General features: G+C 51.9%; 1 protein-coding gene across 2 annotated transcripts in view; it reads right to left on the bottom strand.

Annotated features, from left to right (window-relative positions):
* Positions 1-2,579, bottom strand: part of LOC137432812 (ras GTPase-activating protein nGAP) — a 234,643-nt gene extending 232,064 nt beyond the window's left edge. For both annotated transcript variants that reach the window (XM_068125041.2, XM_078783644.1), the window contains exon 1: positions 2,274-2,579. In XM_068125041.2, coding sequence (XP_067981142.2) covers positions 2,274-2,337 — 64 coding nt within the window. In that variant the 5' untranslated portion in view covers positions 2,338-2,579. The remainder of the gene's footprint in view (positions 1-2,273) is intronic.
* Positions 2,580-17,079: the final 14,500 nt, after the last annotated feature.

The following is a 17,079-nucleotide window of genomic DNA, read 5'->3' as shown; positions in this document are numbered from 1 at the left end:
ACTGGTTCGCTCACTAGATACACACAGCACACCGGTTCGCTCACTAGATACACACAGCACACCGGTTTGCTCACTAGATACACACACCACAACTGGTTCGCTCACTAGATACACACAGCACAACTGGTTCGCTCACAAGATACACACAGCACACCCGGCTCACTCACTAGATACACACAGCACACCCGGCTCACTCACTGGCTACACAGCACATCTGGCTCACTCACTAGATACACAGCACTCCAGTTCGCTCACTAAATGCACAGCACAACTGGTTCGCTCACTACATACACAGCACAACTGGTTCGCTCACTAAATACACAGCACAACTGGTTCGCTCACTAGATAAACAGCACACCCGGCTCACTGACTTGATACACAGCACTCCTGTTCGCTCACTAAATACACACAGCACAACTGGTTCGCTCACAAGATACACAGCACAACTGGTTCGCTCACTATATACACAGCACAACTGGTTCACTCACTAGATAAACAGCACACCCGGCTCACGCACTAGATACGCAGCACAACGGTTCGCTCACTAAATAGATAGCACAATTGGTTCGCTCACTAGATACACAGCACACCAGTTCGCTCACTAGATACACACAGCACACCCGGCTCACTCACTAGATACGCAGCACACCTGGCTCACTCACTAGATACACAGCACTCCAGTTCGTTCACTAAATACACAGCACAACTGGTTCACTCACTAGATACACAGCACACCCGGCTCACTCACTAGATATACAGCACAACAGGCTCACTCACTAGATACGCAGCACACCTGGCTCACTCACTAGATACACAGCACTCTGGTTTGCTCACCAAATACACACAGCACAACTGGTTCGCTCACTAGATACACAGCACATCCGACTCACTCACGAGATACACAGCACCCCGGTTCGCTCACTAGATACACACAGCACACCGGTTCACTCACTAGATACACGCAGCACACCGGTTCACTCACTAGATACACTCAGCACACCGGTTTGCTCACTAGATACACACAGCACACCGCTTCGCTCACTAGATACACACAACACACCGGTTCGCTCACTAGATACACACAGCACACCAGTTCGCTCAATAAATACACACAGCACACCGGTTTGCTCACTAGATACACACAGCACACCGCTTCGCTCACTAAATACACACAGCACTCCGGTTCGCTCACTAGATACACAGCACACCCGGCTCACTCACTAGATACACAGCACACCCGGCTCACTCACTAGATACACAGCACACCCGGCTCACTCACTAGATACACAGCACATCCGGCTCACTCACAATATACACAGCACATCTGGCTCACTCACTAGATACACAGCATGCTCACTAGATACACAGCACACCCGACTCACTCACTAGATACACAGCACAACTGGTTCGCTCACTATATACACAGCACAACTGGTTCACTCACTAGATACACAGCACACCCGGCTCACGCACTAGATACACAGCACTCTGGTTTGCTCACCAAATACACACAGCACAACTGGTTCGCTCACGAGATACACAGCACATCCGACTCACTCACGAGATACACAGCACACCGGTTCGCTCACTAGATACACACAGCATACCGGTTCACTCACTAGATACACACAGCACACCGGTTCGCTCACTAGATACACTCAGCACAACTAGTTCGCTCACTAGATACACACAGCACACTGGTTCGCTCACTAGATACACACAGCACACTGGTTCGCTCACTAGATACACACAGCACACCGGTTTGCTCACTAGATACACACAGCACACCGCTTCGCTCACTAAATACACACAGTACTCCGGTTCGCTCACTAAATACACAGCACAACTGGTTCGCTCACTAGATACACAGCACACCCGGCTCACTCACTAGATACACAGCACACCCGGCTCACTCACGAGATACACAGCACATCCGGCTCACTCACTAGATACACAGCACATCCGGCTCACTCACTATATACACGGCACATCCGGCTCACTCACTAGATACACAGCATGCTCACTCACTACATACACAGCACACCCGACTCACTCACTAGATACACAGCACTCCGGTTCGCTCACGAAATACACAGCACAACTGGTTCGCTCACTAGATACACAGCACACCCGGCTCACTCACTAGATACACAGCACACCAGTTCGCTCACTAAATACACACAGCACACCCGGCTCACTCACTGGACAAACAGCACGCCGGTGACTCAATACACCCTTCAACATACCCGATACACCCAGCACACCCGGCTCACCGTAAACCCGTAACCAGCCCTGGTAAGAGCCGGCGGGCAGGAAGCGAAGCGCCTTGGGCTCCATCCTGCTGGGGGAACACGCACCGATCTCCTGTGCTCGTGGCCGACGGTGAGGGACGGATCCGTGTGCGTCCCGCTGCGAATATCTGGTCCTCTCCCCTCCCCCCACCAAGGTCCTTCCCACCTCACCAAGGTCCTTCCCCCCTCGTACCCCGCTTTCCGCGTGGGCTGTGCGCGTTGATTGCGGTCTCAGTCAAGACGGCTATCGAATGATTCGCCCTCTCCCTAGAAATCCTCCTCTTTAACAACCTCCGCCTTCACATTTTCCCTCCTCCTTCACCGTCATATCCCACAGCTTACCCGCCTCCGTCGTCCGTACAGCCTGTTCTACCTCAGTGCAACTACAACCCCATTCACATAACCTAAAAGGACATGAATCAGGTGAAACTGTACGATATGAAACAGGATGGACGGCATGATGTCCATTTTAAAATCATGAATCTGAGGGCATCTCCTGGCGCGCAGGGTCCATTAGACGAGTCCGTGAACACAGAATCCCTCGTTTATTTCGTGCCCGTGTATTATCAGGAATACATTTTAATGGCTCCTTTTATAAATAAACTGCATGCAAACTGAGGAGGAAAAATGGATGAACGAAACGGAAATCGAGAGTTGAATTAGGATAGGAATGTACGAAGGAAGGACAAGAGAATAGAGATCGACAGGAACTGTTGGTTTAGCTGTGAAACCACGATGAGGCTTGACAGTTGACGTTGACGGGGTGTTCGATGGGCAAAGCTAATGGGAAGGGGGTGGAGTGGAGATGCAATGAAAGTGGGCGTGGTTAAAGTAAGTAAAACAGTGAGCGGGAAGGGCTTATTGCAGAGGCGTGGGAGGGGCTTATCGCAAAAGAGTGGGAGCTCATTGCAGAGTAGGAGGAGATTATTGCAGAGGAGTGGGAGGGGCTTATAGCAGAGGAGTGGGAGGGGATTATTGCAAAGGAGTGGGAGGGGATTATTGCAAAGGAGTGGGAGGGGATTATTGCAAAGGAGTGGGAGGGGATTATTGCAAAGGAGTGGGAGCTCATTGCAGAGGAGTGGGAGGGGCTTATGGTTGAGGAGTGGGAAGGGCTTATTGCAGGGGGAGGGATCAGACAGAATGGAGTGATTGTATAACGGGATTATTGCTGTAGTGCTTGAGACGATGTACAGGAGACATGGGTCGCAAAGCCTTTTATTGCAATATAAACACAATCATTTATTTATTACGAGGGAATAGAAAGATTAATTGTGGAGTCATGTTAACTTCATCTGGGATTGAGAGAAATTAATTGCATTTGATGGTGAAGCCAAGATAGAAAGGTGGAACGAGGTGACTGATTGGCGGAGCGTATTGAGGAGCAAAAGTTAGTAAAACAAATAATATCGTCTTTTTCTTCTCTTGTGAGCAGCATGCGGCTGTTGGTTGCATCATTGCAAGGGTACGCGCCTGTGCCGCTGATGTGGTGCCCCCTGAGGGTAGAAATTTGAAATTCGTGAAGCATGCCAACGATAAATGGGCAACTGTTCGGGAAGGACACCGTGAGATATTTAACGTCCACCACGAAATGCTAGGAGATAGGACAACCGGCTTAACGACCATATTGTGGCGGACACGAAAGCTCACTGGCGTGAGGGCATCATTCCACGCACCAAGTGGGCGGCGGCCACGCCCGAGGGGTAGGCGTGGCCGCGCGATATACACCGGGCACGCAGCCCAGAGCGCTCCAGTGCTACAGTGAGCTCTTCTAATAAAGACTCTTAAACTTACTGCGTTGTCCGCTTCCTCCTTGTTGTACAAGTAAGCACGCGTAGCACCGCGCTTTATTGGTGACCCTCCGACGTTGGATCAGCCGTTGCTGACCGACCGAATACGCCATCGCAATGGCAAACAACGCGGTTACAATCAAGCTCCCCGAGTTCTGGGAGGCGCAAGCTGAAGTATGGTTCCTGCAGGCGGAAGCCCAGTTCTGACTTCGAGGCATCACGGTGGACGAGACCATGTACTGCCACGTGGTCGCCTCCCTCGGGCCCGGCACGCCGCCCGCGTCGTGTCGGTCCTGAGGAACCCACCGGCCGACGGCAGGTACGAGGCGATCAAGCGTCTCCTCCTCGCCACGTTCGGCCTCACGGTGGATGCTCGGGCCGACCGCCTCCTGGACCTCCCCGAGCTCGGTGACACGCGACCGTCGGTCCGCATGGACCATATGCTGTCATTGATGGGCGACGAAACCCCGGATGCTCTATTCCGGGCGTTATTTCGACGCCAGCTGCCGGCACGAGTCCGCCTCGCGTTGGCCGGTTCTGCGACGACGGAACCCCGAGCTCTCGCTGCCGAGGCCGACAAGTTCTTCGCGGCGTTGGACACCCAGGCGAGTTTTGGCGCGGCCGTCGCGGCTCTCGGGGCTGACCCTGATGCTGATGCACCACACCTCGTGGATCTCGAGGCTGATGCGCATTTCATGTCCGCAGCCACGCCCCGCCCACCGCCGCCGCCGCGGAGAAAACCGCGGCCTCCGCCGCCTTCGCCGCAAACCTGGTGTTTTTTCCACGCCAAGTTCGGCCACGAGGCTCGGCAATGTCGCCCGCCGTGCTCATTCGGCAGGTCGGGAAACGCCCGGGCCGGCCCTCGGTAGTGGCACTGAGCGCCGCCGTGCCAACAGCCTACTGTTCATCACGGACACCTTATCTGGGCGCCGTTACCTGTGCGACACGGGAGCGCAGGTGAGTGTCGTTCCCGCCGGTACGTCCGACAAGCAGTCCGCGGGCCGGGGCCCCGCGCTGCTTGCTGCCAACGGTACGTCCATTCGCACGAACGGAAAACGCTGCCTTTCTCTGCGGTTCGGAGGGCAGGTTTTCCGATGGTCGTTCGTCACTGCCGACGTGCCTATGGCACTGCTCGGCGCGGACTTCCTGTGTGCCAATGGTCTACTGGTGGACATCAAGCACAGAAGGCTTGTCCAGGCTGAGACGTTCAGCTCGCTCGCTTGCACGCTGCCCGCCTCGTTGAACAGCTCCCGGAGCGGCTCATCGAGCGGCTCGCCGAGCGGCCTGCTGAGCGGTTCGGTTCCGGCCAGGTTCATCTGTACGCTTCCGGCAGCGAATGAATTCACCCGCCTCCTCGCGGGTTTCCCGGCCCTCACGCGGCCCACCTTCTCGGCGGGGCCCGTCAAGCACGGGGTGGAACACCACATCCCCACCGCTGGGCCACCGGTCTATGCCCGGGCACGCCGCCTCGAGCCGACGAAGCTCGCCGTAGCTAAAGCGGAGTTCGCTACGCTGGAGCGGCTCAGCATCGTGCGGCGCTCCGAGAGTGCTTGGGCGTCGCCGCTTCACATCGTGCCAAAGCCCGGCGGGGGATGGCGACCGTGCAGGGAATACCGGCGTCTCAACGACGCCACCACCCCAGACCGCTACCCCATCCCCCACATCCAGGACTTCTCCGCCCGGTTGGCGGGCATGTCCTTCTTTTCGAAGGTGGACCTCATACGCGGCTACCATCAGGTCCCCGTCAGGCCAGAGGACATCCCGAAGTCGGCGGTCATCACGCCGTTCGGCCTTTTCGAATTTCTTCGGATGCCCTTCTGCTTGAAGAATGCGGCTCAGGCGTTCCAGCGCCTAATGGACAGCATCTTGCGCGACTTGGATTTCGTCTACGTGTACCTGGACGACATCCTCATCGCCAGCGCGTCCCGCGAAGAGCACCTACACCATCTCCGCACGCTCTTCGAACGTCTGGGCCAGCATGGCCTCATCGTGAACCCCGCCAAGTGCCGGTTCGGCATCGCCGACATCGACTTTCTGGGGCACCGCGTCACGAGGCACGGGGCCGTCCCCCTACCGGCCAATGTGGAGGCGGTGAAGGGGTTCCGCGGCCCCGCACGATCAAGGGGCTCCAGGAGTTCCTGGGCATGGTAAACGTTTACCATCGGTTTCTGCCCCGCATCGCCCAGCTCCTGCGCCCCTTGCACGAGGCCCTCCGGGGCAAGCCGGGCAAAGGTGACGTTACCTGGACCGAGCAGATGGACGCGGCGTTCGCGGGCACGAAGCTCGCCTTGGCTAACGCCAACATGCTCGCGCACCCGGCGCCCGATGCACCGATCGCCCTCACCACCGACGCCTCGGACTACGCGGTGGGAACGGTGCACGAGCAATGGGTGCGTGGTCCCTGGCAACCGTTGGCATTCTTCAGCCGGCAGCTTCGCCCGCCCGAACGCCGTTATAGTACCTTCGACCGCGAGTTGCTCAGGCTTCACCTGGCGGTCAGGCACTTCCGCCATCTGCTCGAGGGCCGTGCGTTCACGGCCTTCGTCGACCACAAGCCACTTGTTTTCGCGATGGGCAAGGTCGCCGAGCCGTGGTCGGCCTGGCAGCAGCGTCACCTCTCGGCCGTGTCCGAGTACACGATGGACATCCGGCACGTCGCGGGGAAGGACAACCCGGTGGCGGATTGCCTTTCCCAGTCCGTTGCCCATGCAGTCCACCTTGGCATCGACTATGCCCGGATGGCGGCGGACCAGGCCGCCGACCCCAGCGTCCAGGCCTTGCGGACCGCCGTCACGGGCCTCCGCGTCACCGAGGTGCCGTTCGACGGCGCGGCCCTCTTGTGCGACGTCTCCCTTGGGCGGCCTCGCCCCATCGTGCCCGCGGGCTGGCAGCGCCAGGTTTTTGACGCCATCCACGGCCTGTCCCACCCGGGCACGATGGCCTCCCAGAGGTTGGTCGCCAACAAGTTTGTCTGGCATGGCCTCCGGAAGGCCATCCGTGGCTGGACCAGGACGTGCCTCGCGTGCCAGCGCGCGAAGGTGCACCGGCACACCCAGGCCCCATTGGCCCCGTTTACGGTGCCGGCACGTAGGTTCGACCACGTGCACGTGGACCTGGTGGGACCTCTGCCCCCCTCACGGGGCTTCACCCACGTCCTCACCATGGTGGACCATACCACCCGGTGGCCGGAGGCCATGCCTTTGGCGGCGACGATGGCGGGGGACATCGCGCAGGCGTTCATCGCCACCTGGGTCGCCCGGTTCGGCGCCCCCTCGGACATCTCGTCGGACCGCGGCCCCCAGTTCACCTCGGAGCTCTGGGGGGGCGGTCGCGCGGGGGCTCAGGGTCCAGCTGCACCGAACCACGGCCTACCACCCCCAGGCCAACGGCCTGTGCGAGCGGTTCTACCGCTCGTTGAAGGCCGTGCTCCGGGCCACCCTCAGCGACGGCGGCTGGGTCGACAGGCTCCCCTGGGTCCTGCTGGGCCTTCCGACGGCGCCCAAGGACGACCTGCGCACATCCACGGCGGAGTTGGTCTTCGGACAACCGCTACGGGTGCCGGGCGAATTCCTCCCTGACCCCACGGCACCATGGTCCGCGGCGCAGGAGCGCTCCGCGCTGCAGGAGACTGCCCGGAGGCTCGCCCTGGTGCCGACGGCGCACCACGGGCACCCGCCTACGCACATCGCCCCGGAGCTTCGCACCGCGGAGTACGTCTTCGTCCGGCACGACACCCCCCGGACACCACTGCGGCCCCCGTACGACGGGCGTTTCCGCGTGCTGGAGACCGGGGTGAAACATTTCACCTTGGACATCGGCGGCACTCCCGACCGTGTCTCGGTGGATCGCCTCAAGCCGGCCCACCTCGACATGGACCACCCACCGCCGGTGGCTCGGCCCCCGCGTCGGGGCTGCACCCCTGCGGGCGGACCCCCGGCACCGCCCAGGCCTGCCGGCACGCCGCCCCCCGGTCCTGCGCCCATCCCGGGTGCAACCGGAGGCATCCCTGCACCCCGGACGCCGCCAGTCGCCAGAGGGCGCTTCGGCCGGGTCATCCGGTTGTCCCGCAAACTGGCCCTCCAGGTGCGTGGGAATTCTGGGGGGGGTGCATGTGGCGGACACGAAAGCTCACTGGCGTGAGGGCATCATTCCACGCACCAAGTGGGCGGCGGCCACGCCCGAGGGGTAGGCGTGGCCGCGGGATATACACCGGGGCGCAGCCCGGAGAGCTCCAGTGCTACAGTGAGCTCTTCTAATAAAGACTCTTAAACTTACTGCGTTGTCCGCTTCCTCCTTGTTGTACAAGTAAGCGCGAGTAGCACCGCGCTTTAATATGATGGATGACTCATTAACTGTGATGCAAGACCCATGACTGGATTGCCTGCGAGGCACCAGGCCGGTGATCATGGATCATGGTATATTGTCATGGTCATGGATCATGCATACGGTGACTGTACCGCAAAAGGGTAAAGACAATAAATGGGCTTGAGTGTATTAAAATAGGGAAGACACAGAAAGAGAGGCGTGGGTAAGGGGTGGAGCAAAAAGGAGGTGGAGTCAGAATAATGGGCGTGGTAAGAGGCGGAGACAAGGGATGCAGATGAAAGAGTGGCAGAACATAATTACAGTATAGTGAAGGTGGGGGGACAACATCTGAAAAGAGGAGGAGGATGAGGAGAACAAAGTGAAATGAAGGAGGTACTCAGAAGTGGCTTTGAAAGAGATGGCATGGTCGTCAGATAGAGATGTCTTCCAGTATTTGCTTCCAGTAAGGCGAGAGTGCTTGGTTGGTTCTCCGCAGTGCGACTGGAGATATTTTCCGCTGGAAATCACCAAATGACGGGCCTGTAGGAATGCGGACACCCACACACAGCCGCTGGGATGTGAAAATGTGCGATCACTGGAGGATAATGAGCACTGGGGGATTTAAAATCCTCCTTTTTATAGCTTTTTCAGAGAGATACTTATGACCAGATATTTTCATTCGACAGCCTGATAAAGATGGTCACCATTGCAAATGCTGCCAACACCAGCTCGTCCAGCTCCCGAGTAGCAATATGGCACAGGAGCCGGGATATACCGGGAAATTGGTGATCCTTTTGGCATTTCAAATAAATCCATCAAATGTATCTATAAATTCCTCTTAGGATTCATGAATTTCCTCCTTGATCTCCCTCCAGTGATTCCAAATATTCCCGAGATATTGATTTTCTTATTTGCGGTTAGGAAACAGCGTTGTGTATGTTTCATGGTTTGCATTGATCTCAGGCTTATCGAGGAGGTTGTCCATCTATCACATGGAGGACAAATACATTAGTAGACATCCATGTAGTTTAATATAGGAATCATAAGGACATTCGTAGAGAATTTACAAAGACATATGGTATGTGGGATTCGAACCTGAGTTCTCTCCATTATGACGTCAGTGGTTCAGGTGGGATTGCTAACAGACAAACCAAACGTTGGGATAACCAAATTGCTGAACGGGTCTGATACTAATTAAATTAAATCAAATAATAGAGGTGTCTGCCATAACCTCTGAGCCGTCAAGCCTGGGTTCGAATCCAGACCCAGCTCTAAACTGTCATGCTCATGATGTTTCACATGCAGAGTGAGGCCTCAACGTGAGCTGCTTCCCAAAGGAAGGACATTAAGTTGGATGACCAAGCTGCTAGCACTGGGTGTTGGTGGACATTAAATATCCCACAGTGTCTTTTGCTATGAATTGGCGACTTATCTCTGGCACCCCCATATAAATTACAAATTCCAGTCCTAAACTAACTTCAGTCAAGTTTCCTGTTTTGAGACCAGGATTGGTTCGATCGTAGAAACATCTCTCCACTGGTTGTGATAAGCTCAGGAGCTCTGTAGATTATGGGCCTCTGATAATTTTTATTTTATTTATTTACTCGCAGAAGTACCCGGTGTTCTTCTAATCCTGTTGGCATGTTAAAGAAATCAAATTTGGGGTTTTTTTACATACTTTGTGGGAGCCTAAAACACTTCGCTACACCCACAAGGGAATGGGGTCGGGGATCATTTAAAATGACCTTTCACGTAGCTACAAAGGCTTAGGCACGAAACAGCAATTTAAAAAAATAAAAATTCAAATGAATCCAACTTTTTTGCAATCTTTTCAAAACCCATCTCAAGCCCTCTCTAAAACACACCCTGGCACTCACAGATGGGCCTCTGAAAGTTTTACGAAGAGTGATTCCATCAACTCTAAGAAAAATGGCCACACACACACACACACACAGTACTCCGTCAACATTCACATGGAATTTAGCCTGGATAAGTGTGCCAAGTGCACATTCATACAAGGTAGACCAACAAAAACGGACAACATAAAAATTGACACAAATACAACAATACAGGAGCTAAACAATAAAGCTTCATACAAATACCTCGGAGTAGAAGAGGGCCACCAACCAAGTATGTCACAAAACAATTATCAAGGAATACATGCATAGAACGAGGCTGACCCTGAAAACATACCTTTCTCCAAGAAACAAAATCAAAGACATAAACCAACTCGCAATACCAGTATTCCAGTACAGCGGCGGAATAATAAACTGGCCACAATCAGAAATCAATAAACTGGATATCAAAACAAGGAAACTCCTCACCATCCACAAAATGTTGGACAAAAAGCAATGTATCCCGAGAATGTACCTGCCGATACGAGGAGGTAGTGGCCTGATGGAGCTCAAGCAAGTGCACCAAATGACAACTGCAGGATTGGCCAAATACATAAAAAGTGTAATAGACTACTAAATCCAATTTGTAAGCAAACATGAAGACAACAAACCAGAGAAGGTATCCTTAACCCACCCACCAAAAAATTTCCAAAGACAGGTGTGAATGGAAGGTGGTCACACAAGAAACCGAAACAACGAATACAGTCCCAACAATTGCAAAAAAGAACAAAGAAAACTATAAACATAAAAATAGCAACAGTAATACACCGACAACTGGGAAAACAATAAAAGAGCAGGAATATTATTTTAAAAAAGAGTTGGACAGATTGTGAGTAGACTATTATCAAGTTTTTGTAGTAATTGGGAGTAGACTCTGCCGCTCCAAACCTCATCCCTCAGATCGGCAGTCTGCAGCCTCCTCACTCTCTACAGACCTGGACAAAATCATAGACTGGTCAAACAAGTGGAGCATGTCTTTCAATCCTGACAAATCTCACACTCTTACTATGTCTCTCCGAAAAGACCGACTGGACCACCCTCCCATCTACTTTCTGAACAATCCTCTCAAGAAGTTCTGTCACTCAAGCTTTTGGGTCTCACTATCTGCCATGATCTTTCCTGGGAAAACCACATTTCCAAGCTGGCCTCCAAAGCCAGTCGCCGACTGGGCATCCTCCATCGTGCGAAGTCCTTCCTTGGCACACCTGAGCTCCTCGCCAAATACAAGGCTTTCATCCACAGCTCAATGGAATACTGCTCTCCACTCTGGGCTGGTGCTCCTGCCTCACACCCAGCTCGGCTTCACGCTGTTGAAACCAAAGCTTTCAGAATCATTGGAATCTCCCGTGATGAAGCTAACTCTGAGGGCCTTTCATTCACTCACCGCAGGCAGGTATGTGGTCTTTCTGTCTTCTACCGACTCCTCTCCGGCCTAACTCCCCCAGCTCTGTCTGTGCTCTGTCCCCAAAATATTCCTACAGGTCACACAAGATCTGCCAGCAACCCTCTTCTGCTGAAACTGCCAAAATCGAGACTCTCTGCTCACCTTCACTCCTCCTTTCTCCCGCCTCTGGAACAAACTCCCTCACTCTCTTCAATCCCACTCCTCCCTCCAGGTCTTTAAAACAGCTGTTCACCACCATCTCTTATCTTCCCCCATCCAAAACCTTGATCTTTTCTACCCCCATTAATTTCACCCCAGATCCACTTTTTTGAAATACCGACTTCTTTCCTTGAAGTCCTCGCAGTGTCCATGTGTTTTATACCTCTCCCACCCCGCCTCCGCCTTCCCATGCCTCCTCCGCCCAAGCCCTCTCCCTCCCACAGATCTCCCGATGTCCCTTTTCTCTACTGTTGTACTTGTGTGCTTCCCTCTCTCTGCCCACCCTCTCTCTCCCCATCTTGTCTCCCGCTCCCTTTATTATGTTTTTTATGTGTCCGTTTTTTTTATTTTTGTGATTAATGTTAGCTCTTACATGGGCCTCGATCTTGTATACAAAATAATAAAATAATAAAAGAGAAAGAAGGCTCCTTGGAATGGCTAAGCAGAGGTCAGTTCATCTGGGATGGAGAACAAATCATTATAAATGCCCAAAACCAAGGACACGACACCAATGGCTTTATTAACATGGCGGGACTGAGTCAATTGGACAAGTGAAGGTTCTGCAAGATAGAAACAGAAAGGATGAGACACTTCCTATCAGGATGTAAAAAGCTCATGTCAGAGTAGCTGTACACCCAAAGGCACAACAAAGTATGTCGAGTAATCCACTGGCACATCTGCAAACTTCTCAATATCCCAGTTGCAGAAAACTCGTGGAAACATGAACCAAAAACAATCACTGAAAACAAGGAAGTAATGCTCACACACATGTATGACCGAATGATCCCATCAAGTGTGAATATGGAAAACCAAGCATTGCGACCGGATATAGTACTGATGTACAAAAAAAAAAAAGAAGGCATTGCTAATTGAGGTGTTATTCCCCAGCGATTTTGGTCTAAACAACGCAGAAATCAAGAAAATGACCAAATACCAAGACCTCAAAAATGAAGTGAAAAGATCCGAGAAGCTGAAAAGCGCCGAAATTGTACTAGTGATTATTGGAGCAACGGGAATGATAATTAAGATCGTTACAAAGATCCTTACAGAAACCTTACAATAAATATCCCTGGGAATACTATGACAAACAAACTGCAGTTGGAAGTTGTCCGAGGCTCGGTGACGATCCTCAAAAGAACCCTTGGAACAAAACTTTGAGAATAAGAAAACTTCACAAACTGGTCCATGAATCATCATCCCTTGCTGAAACGGAGGAGGATACTTCAGGACCTGGGAGGGCTCTGTTACATCTTCCGGAACCCGCATATGGAGATAACAAGTAACGACACACACATGCACACGCACACATAAACACACACACACACACACACACACACACACCTCTCTTATATGTGTGGATTAAATAAAATGAAAATCTAATCACAACCAGAACGGCTCTGAAGCATGCATACCTCCGCCAAATAAACATTTTACATCTTGTGTCCACTGATAGGCCAGATCTCCATGCGGACCTGAACCAAAATCGAATCTGCTTGTTCGTGTAACTTACACAACCTCTCCACCAAATGTTGGTCTAATCCGTCCACAACGTTTTTAGATATCATGCTCACAGACAAACAAACAGACAGGGGTGAAAACATAACCTACGTTCACCTTCGGATTCGGAGGTAATGAGTTTGTAATTTACAACCTTTTAACTGTTTCCCAAAGACATGAGACTGAGTACTGTAATACTGTTAACATGCCCATCTCATTTGATTAATTTTGAACTGGTCAGAGAATGAAAAGCGAGTAAAATGTCACGTGCTTTTCACAATCAGGGGGCCTGCAAAGGCAAGACATGGAAAGGCAAGACGTGGAAAGGCAAGACGTGGAAAGGCAAGACGTTGAAAGGCAAGAAGTTGAAAGGCAAGACGTGGAAAGGCAAGACGTGGAAAGGAAAGATGTGGAAAGGCAAGACGTGGAAAGGCAAGACGTGGAAAGGCAAGAAGTTGAAAGGCAAGAAGTTGAAAGGCAAGACGTGGAAAGGAAAGATGTGGAAAGGCAAGACATGGAAAGGCAAGACGTGGAAAGGCAAGAAGTTGAAAGGCAAGAAGTTGAAAGGCAAGACGTGGAAAGGAAAGATGTGGAAAGGCAAGACATGGAAAGGCAAGATGTGGAAAGGCAAGATGTGGAAAGGCAAGACGTTGAAAGACAAGACGTTGAAAAGCAAGACGTTGAAAGGAAAGATGTGGAAAGGCAAGACGTGGAAAGGCATGACGTGGAAAGGCAAGACGTGGAAAGGCAAGATGTGGAAAGGCAAGAAGTTGAAAGGCAAGAAGTTGAAAGGCAAGACATGGAAAGGCAAGATGTGGAAAGGCAAGACATTGAAAGGCAAGATGTGGAAAGGCAAGATGTGGAAAGGCAAGAAGTTGAAAGGCAAGACATTGAAAGGCAAGATGTGGAAAGGCAAGACATGGAAAGGCAAGATGTGGAAAGGCAAGATGTGGAAAGGCAAGACGTTGAAAGACAAGACGTTGAAAAGCAAGACGTTGAAAGGAAAGATGTGGAAAGGCAAGACGTGGAAAGGCATGACGTGGAAAGGCAAGACGTGGAAAGGCAAGATGTGGAAAGGCAAGAAGTTGAAAGGCAAGAAGTTGAAAGGCAAGACGTGGAAAGGAAAGATGTGGAAAGGCAAGACATGGAAAGGCAAGATGTGGAAAGGCAAGATGTGGAAAGGCAAGACGTTGAAAGACAAGACGTTGAAAAGCAAGACGTTGAAAGGAAAGATGTGGAAAGGCAAGACGTGGAAAGGCATGACGTGGAAAGGCAAGACGTGGAAAGGCAAGATGTGGAAAGGCAAGAAGTTGAAAGGCAAGACATGGAAAGGCAAGATGTGGAAAGGCAAGACATTGAAAGGCAAGACGTGGAAAGGCAAGATGTGGAAAGGCAAGACATTGAAAGGCAAGACGTGGAAAGGCAAGAAGTTGAAAGGCAAGACGTGGAAAGGCAAGAAGTTGAAAGGCAAGACGTGGAAAGGCAAGACGTGGAAAGGCAAGAAGTTGAAAGGCAAGACGTGGAAAGGCAAGACGTGGAAAGGCAAGATGTGGAAAGGCAAGACGTGGAAAGGCAAGACGTGGAAAGGCAAGACGTGGAAAGGCAAGACGTGGAAAGGCAAGACGTGGAAAGGCAAGACGTGGAAAGGCAAGACGTGGAAAGGCAAGATGTGGAAAGGCAAGACGTGGAAAGGCAAGACGTGGAAAGGCAAGACGTGGAAAGGCAAGAGGTGGAAAGGCAAGACATGGAAAGGCAAGAGGTGGAAAGGCAAGATGTGGAAAGGCAAGACGTGGAAAGGCAAGATGTGGAAAGGCAAGATGTGGAAAGGCAAGATGTGGAAAGGCAAGACGTGGAAAGGCAAGACGTGGAAAGGCAAGATGTGGAAAGGCAAGATGTGGAAAGGCAAGACGTGGAAAGGCAAGACGTGGAAAGGCAAGATGTGGAAAGGCAAGATGTGGAAAGGCAAGATGTGGAAAGGCAAGACATTGAAAGGCAAGACGTGGAAAGGCAAGAAGTTGAAAGGCAAGACGTGGAAAGGCAAGAAGTTGAAAGGCAAGACGTGGAAAGGCAAGACATGGAAAGGCAAGACGTGGAAAGGCAAGAAGTTGAAAGGCAAGAAGTTGAAAGGCAAGACGTGGAAAGGAAAGATGTGGAAAGGCAAGACATGGAAAGGCAAGACGTGGAAAGGCAAGAAGTTGAAAGGCAAGAAGTTGAAAGGCAAGACGTGGAAAGGAAAGATGTGGAAAGGCAAGACATGGAAAGGCAAGATGTGGAAAGGCAAGATGTGGAAAGGCAAGACGTTGAAAGACAAGACGTTGAAAAGCAAGACGTTGAAAGGAAAGATGTGGAAAGGCAAGACGTGGAAAGGCATGACGTGGAAAGGCAAGACGTGGAAAGGCAAGATGTGGAAAGGCAAGAAGTTGAAAGGCAAGACGTGGAAAGGAAAGATGTGGAAAGGCAAGACATGGAAAGGCAAGATGTGGAAAGGCAAGATGTGGAAAGGCAAGACGTTGAAAGACAAGACGTTGAAAAGCAAGACGTTGAAAGGAAAGATGTGGAAAGGCAAGACGTGGAAAGGCATGACGTGGAAAGGCAAGACGTGGAAAGGCAAGATGTGGAAAGGCAAGAAGTTGAAAGGCAAGACATGGAAAGGCAAGATGTGGAAAGGCAAGACATTGAAAGGCAAGACGTGGAAAGGCAAGAAGTTGAAAGGCAAGACGTGGAAAGGCAAGAAGTTGAAAGGCAAGACGTGGAAAGGCAAGACGTGGAAAGGCAAGAAGTTGAAAGGCAAGACGTGGAAAGGCAAGACGTGGAAAGGCAAGATGTGGAAAGGCAAGACGTGGAAAGGCAAGACGTGGAAAGGCAAGACGTGGAAAGGCAAGACGTGGAAAGGCAAGACGTGGAAAGGCAAGACGTGGAAAGGCAAGAAGTTGAAAGGCAAGACGTGGAAAGGCAAGAAGTTGAAAGGCAAGACGTGGAAAGGCAAGACGTGGAAAGGCAAGATGTGGAAAGGCAAGATGTGGAAAGGCAAGACGTGGAAAGGCAAGACGTGGAAAGGCAAGATGTGGAAAGGCAAGATGTGGAAAGGCAAGACGTGGAAAGGCAAGACGTGGAAAGGCAAGACGTGGAAAGGCAAGAGGTGGAAAGGCAAGACATGGAAAGGCAAGAGGTGGAAAGGCAAGATGTGGAAAGGCAAGACGTGGAAAGGCAAGATGTGGAAAGGCAAGATGTGGAAAGGCAAGATGTGGAAAGGCAAGACGTGGAAAGGCAAGACGTGGAAAGGCAAGATGTGGAAAGGCAAGATGTGGAAAGGCAAGACGTGGAAAGGCAAGACGTGGAAAGGCAAGATGTGGAAAGGCAAGATGTGGAAAGGCAAGATGTGGAAAGGCAAGACATTGAAAGGCAAGACGTGGAAAGGCAAGAAGTTGAAAGGCAAGACGTGGAAAGGCAAGAAGTTGAAAGGCAAGACGTGGAAAGGCAAGACGTGGAAAGGCAAGATGTGGAAAGGCAAGACATTGAAAGGCAAGACGTGGAAAGGCAAGAAGTTGAAAGGCAAGACGTGGAAAGGCAAGACGTGGAAAGGCAAGATGTGGAAAGGCAAGACATGGAAAGGCAAGACGTGGAAAGGCAAGATGTGGAAAGGCAAGACATGGAAAGGCAAGAAGTTGAAAGGCAAGACGTGGAAAGGCAAGATGTGGAAA

The sequence above is a fragment of the Myxine glutinosa genome, chromosome 8, assembly GCF_964187855.1.
Source record: "Myxine glutinosa chromosome 8, kmMyxGlut1.1, whole genome shotgun sequence".
Classification (NCBI taxonomy): domain Eukaryota; kingdom Metazoa; phylum Chordata; class Myxini; order Myxiniformes; family Myxinidae; genus Myxine; species Myxine glutinosa.
This window is presented reverse-complemented; position numbering and strand designations above follow the sequence as displayed.